This window comes from Drosophila navojoa, chromosome 2, assembly GCF_054131105.1.
Source record: "Drosophila navojoa isolate 15081-1374.11 chromosome 2, UAZ_NAV_1.0, whole genome shotgun sequence".
NCBI lineage: Eukaryota > Metazoa > Arthropoda > Insecta > Diptera > Drosophilidae > Drosophila > Drosophila navojoa.
In genome coordinates this window covers 27,364,712-27,374,118 of record NC_142890.1, presented here as the reverse complement: position 1 = coordinate 27,374,118, position 9,407 = coordinate 27,364,712, and the positions used below count along the sequence as shown (strand labels likewise).

The following is a 9,407-nucleotide window of genomic DNA, read 5'->3' as shown; positions in this document are numbered from 1 at the left end:
GTTTCTACTAAAACAAAGCTGTAGCTGAAGACAATATATTATGAGTCTATAATACTTATATATCATGGCCAAGTAATCAGGCTGGCAGATGAGCTGAAGAAGGAATTTATGAGCAAAAGTATAATCAGGAATGGATTAAGCTAAATTGATATACTATTTTTTTATATACTTTACAATAATATTTAAACGCAAAGATTCCTTTATTTTAATTATTGGCTTTAAGTATCAAATACTTGTTGTGCCACTTTCATATGAACATCAATTTCCCTGACTATATTGGCTATATATTTTGTTTGATTTAAATTTCATTTCATTTATGAGACTTTTAATCTTACAACAATATATGTGATATTGCATGAAATTTCATACAAGTCTTGCATAATTACAAGATACTTTCTATTTATTATGAACACATAAACAAATAACTAATGATAGTTTTAAATATAACTGATATCTCTGAGGAAAAGCAGGAAAAGCACTAGCTTACTACCAACTGTCACAGCTAAGAGATTAGCCCATATCATTTATATAACGATATGTGGTATCTTTATACTAGCAAAAATTTATCAATGCTTGCGATAATTTGTGATATACCATTTCAATGTTGGCTCAACATATAGCATGAATTTTAAGATTTGTTATTTATTTACTGAATTGTAGTTGCTTTAGATGATATTTGCATGACGAATTTTTTATATGTTTATGTTTGTACGGATCCGAGTGCCACGTGGCCTTATAATGACGCATTCCTTAGCCAAGTCAACTAAAGTTAATTCTTGGCCATTGAAAGCAAACCTTAAAAAATCATATAACACTTACTCTAGAGAGACTTTTACTTGAGGCTGAGCGTTTGATTAACTGTGCGAGTCAGCTTGAAGCGATAGATATACAGACACAGAGAGAGAGAGAGAGAGAGAGGGATGGAAAGAGAGAGGGACAGCTATAGGAATAAAGTAGAGTCGCAGCCACATGCGGTCGCGGTCGCGGTCATATTTGGCTTATTATAAATGACTGAATGTGAACTGCCTGTCATGTTTTATCTTTATTTTCGTGCATTTCTGGACACATTTCACTGGGACTACGACGAGCTGCAGATGGGAGTGGGGCTGTAGGGCCGAGGGGGCTGTTGCTGCCGGCGTGTCTGCACATTTTCAACATTTTCCGTTGTTGTTTTTTTTTTTCGTTCGCTTTTGGCCTCTCTGTCAGCTTCTTGTTCCTTTTGGCCAGGCACAATGTGATGATAATGGCGCTTGCAGGCCGACTGACGTTTCTAACAAAGTGAGTCGCATTAAGGATAATCGAGGCAACTAAAAGCAAAGCCAACAGCAGCAGCAACAACAACATGAAACAAAGCAGAGACAGCGACAGAGACAGCGACAGAGACAGCGACAGCGACTGCTGATGGGGCTCGATTTGCGCGTCATTATCCTTGCAGGCAGCCAAGTGTCTATTGTGTGTGTGCGTGTGTGGGTGTGTGGGTGTGTGTGAGACACACTGTTTTGGCCGCCAGGCCTGAATGTCCATCAAGAGCAAAGACGCTGCAACGCCTTGCGCCCGTTACTCGTTGCCCTTGCCCTTGCCCCAGCCCCTGCCCCTGCCGCATCCTGTGTCTGACATCTTCGTCGTCATCGCTCGGCGTTACGAATGATTTATGGCCCGCAACTCGGTGCGAGCTGAAGAGCAGCGCACAACCCTCTGGCAGTCAGCGAGAAGCGCTCTGCAATTGACAATTGTCCCAGCCAGGATACGGCCCGAGTCCTGGCCAGCTACACCTCGATGGCTACTCGATGGCTGAACAAATATTTATTAAGCAAATTAAAGGCGCGCCAGCAAATCCCGCGATACAAATGACTCGAGCTTTTCCCTCTGCCCGATGATGGGGCACTTTGCTCTAGCCTTTGGCCAGTCGAATTATGCGCTCTAACGCCCCGATTCCCATTAGTCAGAGCCATGCTGCTTTAAGCCCGCTTTCAGAGCCAAGCAGCACTTGGCTCTGGCTCAACCCAAGCCGACTTGCGTGTCCTTTTTTCGGCCACAAAATTATCAAAATTAAATGGAATACCTCACGTGCCATATGCAATGTGGCAGCTGCTGCGGCTGCTGTCTCGACAGCCATGATGCCCAAAAAAAAAAAAAAACTACTTTAAAAACACTTGAGCATACGCAGCCAGCAGGTGCGAGCGGGACAGCAGCAGTGCGACTTGCTCTCATTAAATAATTAAAGTTTTTTCCCCATTTTGGTTATTTCGGTTGGCTCAAATCACACTTAACTCAGCTCGTCTGCCACAAATGCGATGTCTGCACGTAGCATGCATCTGGCCTTTTGCATGCCCCATTCACTGGCCTTTCTTTTGACTTCAGACTTTGCGATAGTCGTACAATTGGAAGACACTTAATTTGGGGCGTGAAAGTAGTTCCACATTCCGAAAAAGATCGTATGCCGCCCTAGGGAATGTAGTAGCGATAGTAGTAGTGGTAGTGGTAGTGGTACTTGTAGTAGTAGTAGAAGTAGTACTAGTAGTAGTAGTAGTAGCAGCAGTAGTAGCAGTAGTAATAATAGCAATAGTAGTAGTAGCAATAGTAGTAGTAGCAGTAGTAGTAGCAGTAGTAGTAATAGCAATAGTAGTAGTAGCAATAGTAGTAGTAGCAGCAGTAGTAGCAGTAGTAGTAGTAGTAATAGCAGCAGCAATAGCAGTAGCAATAGTAGTATCAGTAGCAATAGTAGTAGTAGTAGTCATAGAAGTAGTGATAGTAGTATCAGTAGCAATAGTAGTTGACGCAATAATAGTAGTCGTAGTAGTAGCAATAGCAGTAGCAATAGTAGTATCAGTAGCAATAGTAGTAGTAGTAGTCATAGAAGTAGTGATAGTAGTATCAGTAGCAATAGTAGTTGACGCAATAATAGTAGTCGTATTAGTAGCAATAGTAGTAGCAGCAGTAGTAGTAGTAGCAATAGTAGTAATAGCAATAGTAGTAGTAGCAATAGTAGTATTACTACGACTTCAAGTAATAGTAGAAGCATTACTAGTAGTAGAAGTATTACTAGTAGCAATAGTGGGAGTAGTAGTAGTAGTAATATCAGTAGCAAAAGTAGTAGTAGAAATGGTAATAATTAGTAGTAGATATTGTTCAACCTGTTTAAGGGATGGTTCGTTGTCTACGTGAAACTATTAGATCCGAATCCGATCTCTCATCGTGGGCATCGTTTAGTGTCCGTCCCCTTCTTCTTCCGATTAGATAGAATCTTATGTCTTATCTTATATTTCGGCGCCCTGAAAGAATCCACTTTACTGTCTGTCCGTCAATCCGTGTTTGAATGACCTTAACGAACTGAGAGACTGTGATATAAAGCTTGAGTCTTAAAAACATGTTTCCTTATTAAGAACGTAATCAAATGCGGTAGGTAAAGAAGAAATAGAAATAGAATAGAGCTTCAGGAATATTCATCAATTCAATTAGTAGGGAGAGATAAAAGGGATGCGTCTAAACTGTGACAAGAGCAAACTGAACCACTGCTGGCCTTTTCCGCAGATCTAACTGTTCTTTATAATTCCGTAACTTTGAATACTTACAATTCCCTCTTGGTAGCTTTTGGTTTTAAAATCTATTAACCTTTGTGATTTTCTGACATGCATTTTTTTTAAATATATTTCCTTATCGATGTTTTTATGCATGTAAACCAAAACGAAACTAGTTTAGAATGTTTTACTATCAGCGTGAAGAATGGTGAAAAGTTGAACGGGCCAAAATGTTTTTGCTTTTGCGTTCTGCTTTGATCTTAGAAAAGGTAATGAGCGTGCTGACGAGGCGTGGCATCTAAAATTAAGTCACATTTCGTGATGGCAAAGAAAACAACTGTGCAAATATTTGATCGAGTCCAAAACAACATTCCGACTTGTCGCAGTTGACTCAGCGTGATCTCAACTCAGAACCTAACCGACTGCCGTGTGCGAAGCGAAAGAAAGAATTTTAAGATGTTCAGAGCTCAGCTAACCAAGGTTTTATTGCTGGGAGTGCTGCTCCTCGGGGGCAGCCAGGCGTATCCAGTGCGCGGACGGAAGCGCGCCTTTGGTAAGGAAGTGTCGACTTTTCCTTTGATTCATAACTAAAGATCCCGCTCTCCTCCCAGGCTTGGGTCTGCTCGGCGGCGCCTTGGCGGGCGCTGCCATTGGCCATGCCGTGGCTAAGGCACCGGGCTCATCGAAAGCAGCTGCTCCAGCCGCTGCACCCGTTGCCCAGGTGGTGGAGAACGGAGTGCCCGATGCCAATGGCTGCTACAAGCAGACGATCAAGGAGCCCGTTCCTGGTCACCCGCGGCACTACACTGAAACGGTTCACCTGGTCTGTCCACCGCGCCCGGCAGCAGCTGCACCACAGCCGGCGATGCCGGCACATGTGCACTTGCTACCCGTTGCCCAAGCCCCAGCTGCATCCGTGTATCCAGTGATTCCTGCCCCGGCGCCAGTGGCTGCTCATGTGGTGGCAGCCGCCGTTCCAGTTGTCAATGCCACGCATTTAAATGGAACCCTTACCGTGACCACTCTGGATCACCCCAACCCAGTTCCAGTTTCAGTGCCAGCTGTTCCTGTTCCTGCTGCAGCTCCTGCTCCTGCGCCCTCTGCTGCTGCAGCTAAGAATCCGCATTCTTCTCTAACTTTTGCCTATGCAACTGCTCCCATAGCACAACCTGCACATCCAGTTCAGCAAGCCCCAGCACAAGTGTTTTTGCTTTCCAAAACCGTGAAGAAGCAGAAGTCTGCAGCGAGTTCATTAAATGTTTCATATGGTCTGTTAATGCTGGTGGTTCTCTACTGCCTTATAAGCAAATAAATTTTAAATATTCAACTTACCTGTCCTAACAAATAAATTATTTAGAGGATAATAAGGTCACAGCCACTATTAACAACTTAATAGATGTCAAATGCAAATTATTAAATTCAAGTTTCCCGCCAAAGCAAACTTTACGTGTGCACAAATCGCAGCCAACCTAACGGCTGTGCGCAATTTCGAGCGCAGCTAGCTTCACTCGACGCACCACTGTTAAAGTGCTGTTATCAATAACAGTGGGAAACGAGTTTTACATATAGATGGCGCTAATTCCCTAATTGAGCTCATAGCGCTTTCTATTGACAATTTTAATGTTACTCAAATGGCACCATTAGCCTATTATTTTACAGCTCCTATAACAGTGATTCTTTTTATATAGCTGGCAAACGGTCACACAGTACTTGCAGCCGGCGCCTTTTAATTGTTTTCGTTGTGAAATTCGCGCGATTGCAGTTGAAGAACAAATTAAAATTCAGCATGAGCACTTGGGACCCCGATCAGGATGTGGAGCTAACCGACTCCGAGGATGAGATTGCAATGAAGCGCGATTTCCATGGACGCGAAGCCATACTTTTCGTGGTAGACGCGAATCTGGAGGTAAATGGGAATACACAGAAAGAAATTTGTATATTAAAGCGAAACATTATAGACAGAGCGCTTCATGGACGCGCTTAGGCTAATACGCGGTGCTTTCATCTCCGGCATGCTGGTGAACGGCAAGGATCTAATGGGCCTCGTCTTTGCCAACACCAAGCACAGCCCGCCGCCGCAGGAGGTACAGTGTCTGGAGAACATAACGGTATCGGCGAACTGCGCCATCTTCCTGCCGCTGCGCCAGCTGACGAAGGCCATAGTGGAGCACTACATGGACTTTATGCAGAACGCCGAAGAGCTGTTCCCCAAGGAGTACGGCCTGGCTGAGCCCGACGGGCGGGGCAGCTTTGCGCAGATGATTCGTCTGTGCATCGAGATGCTTGAGAAGTGCGGAAAGAAACTGAACAATGCCAAGATCGTGTACATCACGGACGTGGAGGAGCCGCACCCATCGTCCAGCCCAGAGTTTCAAACTGCTCTGCAAAAGGCCAGCGATCTGGAGGGCAAAGAGTTCGAGTTCCAGGTGATTCCCATGATCGATGACTTTGACTACGAGCCCTTCTACAAGGAGTTCATAACGCTGTCGAGAGGTAGGTCCTAAGGATATAAGACTCGCTACACATGCGACATTTGTTCCCCTTGCTGGTGTGCAGCTGTAGCCAGAAAGGTTTCAAGATGTCGCAGAGCAATCAGTGCAAATGTTTCACCCGCATCCAACTGAAGTATTATTGGGTTGCGCTTTTGAATTTGCTCACAAAATTACTATTTATGCTTAAGGTAGCGACGGCTCTGAAGCTGGTACTACAGCTAATAATAAAAGAGGCAGCGAAAGAGAGCAATGAATGTGAAGTTGTTCAATCAAGTGGTTAGGAAAACCCGATCTATCCAAAGAACGAATAAAGAATGGACAGATAGACATATGAGGGGGGAGCGCAAAGACTTCATAAATGAAGTCTACAGATAGTACAGTACAGTAGGTAGGTACAGATGGACAGATGCTGTTCTCGCAGGAGGTAAGGACGGATAGAAGAAACCGCAAAAAAGACATCGATGAATGGACTGGTTAACCAACAGGCAAATGGAGTGTTGAATGAGCGGGCGAACAAGAACAGACGCACGGACCGCAGAGGGCTGTTGATAAACAATAAGTATTTGCAGATAATAAAGAACCTGCTGTTAAGTATTGCCAGAGCTAGTGTAGGATAGGAGTGGGAGGGATGGGTTTGTGTTTGATTGAAGCAAACTGGATGTGCAAATCTGTAAATGTCCCTATTAACATTTCTCTCTTTTCTTTAGCCATCGAAATAGACGCCTTTCGCGTGCCGGACGCGCAGCTGCAGCGCGAGATCCTGGAGGATCGCAAACTGAGGCAAGACTTTCTGCGTCGCTGCCTGGGTCACTTTACGCTCTCGCTGGGCCCCAATCTAGATATATCGGTGCAGTACTACAATTACTTCCAGCGGCGCGCCTATCCGCAGAAGGTGCACATCATGCGGCGCGACAACAGCGTCGTGCGCAAGCGGCGGCAGATTATGGTGCGGCAGCAGGATGAGGAGACGCAGGAGATAACGCACGAGTACCAGATCAAGATGACGGGCGGCTGGTACGAGTGTAAGATAGGCGAGGAGACACTTCGTGTGTCCACGGAGCAGATGAATCGCGTGCGCGATTTGCATCCGCCTGGCATGATGCTGCTGGGCTTCAAGCACCGCTCCAAGCTGCCTAGCAATTATTACAGCAAGCCGTGCAGCTTTATGTACCCGGACGATCAGAAGATCATTGGCTCCAAGCGACTGTTCCGCGCGCTCTGGCAGCGTTGCTTGGAGCGCGAGAAGATTGCGGTTTGTCTGTTCATGTGCAAGCGCAAGTCCGTGCCGCGCTACGTGGCGCTGGTGCCCGTGGAGGCGGCCCAGCCGGACGACAAGAACTATCGCTCGCTGCTCTCGGGCGATGGCTTCAAGATCGTCTACTTGCCCGAGGCGAAGCATATACGGCAAATCGACATGTGCGAGTGGAACAGCACGGCCAACACGGCAACGGACGAGGGCGTCGACTTTTTCCAGAAGGTGATCCGCAAGCTGAGCGTCGACTACCAGCCCAACCTCATCAACGACCCCAATCTGGAGGTGCTGCAGTCCAATCTGCTGGCTCTGGCCTTGGACTTCAAGACCGAGGACGACGGTCTCAGCCAGCTGCCCGATCCGGCGATGCAGAACAAGCGCATCGAGAAGCTTCTGCCCCTCTACGAGACGTTGTTTGATCCCGAAGTCGAGCCGGCCAAAAAGCGTGCGGCCAAGTCCAACGCCGACGAGGCCAGTGCGCCAAAAGTGGCCAAAATTGAGCAGGATCAGCTGTGCAGCTACGACTTCGTGGAGCTGCTGATCAAGGATAATCGACTGGGCGCCTGCACCGCCCAGCAGCTGCGCTACATACTCGATCAGCATTTCGGCGTAAAGCTAGCAAAAACCGCAACCAAGGCTGTGCTCATCGAACGCATCAATGCGCTGAGCGCAGATTGTTGATGTTGAATTGTAAAACGGATATCTGAAAAGTGTTTTTGTATTAGTATTAAGAATTGCTAAACTGCAACAGGAAAACTGAATGCATTGCTTGATTTGCTGAGCATCAATTTTATATTTGTAATTTGCAAACTATATTCGATATATATGCACCTTGTATACCTCTCCATAGGATTGTTGACCTAAAGCAGGAAATGTGAATGGATTGCTGTAAGCATGAGAATAAATTGAGAATTTAGATAAGATTTATATTTATGAATATGCAAAATACTTTTGGCATATATATGCCCAATATCTATGCTTACAGCTTGATGTACTTTAAGTATATTAAATTCGTTGTTGAGATTGTTATGCTGCAAGCGGAAATTGTGAATACATTATTATAAGAGTTGATAGAACAAATAAGCATTTGCCATGGATCAGATTTAGATTTATGAATATCCAAAATATAATTGACATTTATGTGCGTAACAATATTTATGTGTACATATTTGAATGCCTGTGATATACCTGGAAGTAGCACTCTTGAGCTTCAACAGGAAATATAAATGAATATGGTAAGCATTCAATTCACATTTATGATTAAGTAGTTGATCGTTTGATTCTTTACGCTCGGTTTGCGTAGTCGACCGAAAAAATCATAAGATCTCCTATCTCTTTCTGTCTCTCTCTCTCTATCTCTTTCTCTCTCTCTCTCTTAAGGCTCTGAGCAAGAGTCTTCGTTTCCATTCGTTTTTGTTTTCTGAGAAGAGAATCGCCTGGAGTAGAGTTGGACTTTTCATGTAACAGCCGAACGATCTCTTCAAGAAATAATTGAAAATGGCGGTAATCTGAGCTTTGCTTAATAATAATAAAGGTATAATATGGCATAATAATATCAATGTTTGCGCCTTAAATAATGAACTGTGTGTAGCAAATGCATGAAGGCTTTGTGGCTAGCTCAGCTCGGGCTGTGTTTCTTAGCTTTCGTAATCCACTTAACGCAGAGCCGTAAGTTTGCTTCGCGGCTGCCGGACATGGTTTATTTCTTCAGTCAGCGTAAATTGCATAATTTGACTCTTAACCTGAATAGCTGCAAATGTCCTCGTGGTGTATGAAGGAGCTCGCAACTTTTGGGCGACTTTCGGGCCAGGCAGAACTTTGCACTCGCCTTTGTCCGATTCGAGGAACAAGCGTCAAAAGGTGAAAAGCTGTAGCCTTCGCGTCAGTTGTTGTGTTCCTCGAGTGCAAAATGAGTTAAAAAATTATCAAAAGTGCAGAGGGAGCGAGTGTGCAAAGCGAGGCGTGGCAGTGGCAGGTGGGCGAGAGCGAAGGCCCATTTACGCACTTGCAAACAGTGAAACAGTGAAACAGTAAAGAGGCAAAAGTTGCAACGAAGAACGGAAGTTGCGAGTTGGGCGAGCTTTGGCTTTGCTGCTGGCCAACTTCAAGATGGCCAACACGAATGTGGCCTGCCTTTTACTTTCT

At 45.0% G+C, this 9,407-nt stretch overlaps 2 protein-coding genes across 2 annotated transcripts; both read left to right on the top strand.

Moving 5' to 3' along the window:
• The first annotated feature begins 3,825 nt into the window (after positions 1-3,825).
• On the top strand, positions 3,826-4,885 carry LOC108659455 (uncharacterized). Its single transcript, XM_018112386.3, has 2 exons — positions 3,826-4,071; positions 4,130-4,885. Exons 1-2 carry the CDS (start codon positions 3,975-3,977, stop codon positions 4,828-4,830), a joined length of 798 nt encoding a protein of 265 aa, XP_017967875.1. The 5' UTR covers positions 3,826-3,974; the 3' UTR covers positions 4,831-4,885.
• A 304-nt stretch (positions 4,886-5,189) lies between these two features.
• On the top strand, positions 5,190-8,416 carry Irbp (Inverted repeat-binding protein). The gene is made up of 3 exons (XM_018112374.3): positions 5,190-5,424; positions 5,477-6,011; positions 6,718-8,416. Exons 1-3 carry the CDS (start codon positions 5,305-5,307, stop codon positions 7,941-7,943), a joined length of 1,881 nt encoding a protein of 626 aa, XP_017967863.1. The 5' UTR covers positions 5,190-5,304; the 3' UTR covers positions 7,944-8,416.
• Positions 8,417-9,407: the final 991 nt, after the last annotated feature.

Bases quoted from the DNA above. Each gene is read 5' to 3' on its own strand.
- Irbp (XM_018112374.3), top strand. From the start codon at position 5,305: ATGAGCACTTGGGACCCCGATCAGGATGTGGAGCTAACCGACTCCGAG. The intron at 5,425-5,476 runs GTAAATGGGAAT...GAAACATTATAG, and splicing joins TGGTAGACGCGAATCTGGAG to ACAGAGCGCTTCATGGACGC. The intron at 6,012-6,717 runs GTAGGTCCTAAG...TCTTTTCTTTAG, and splicing joins GTTCATAACGCTGTCGAGAG to CCATCGAAATAGACGCCTTT.
- LOC108659455 (XM_018112386.3), top strand. From the start codon at position 3,975: ATGTTCAGAGCTCAGCTAACCAAGGTTTTATTGCTGGGAGTGCTGCTC. The intron at 4,072-4,129 runs GTAAGGAAGTGT...CTCTCCTCCCAG, and splicing joins CGGACGGAAGCGCGCCTTTG to GCTTGGGTCTGCTCGGCGGC.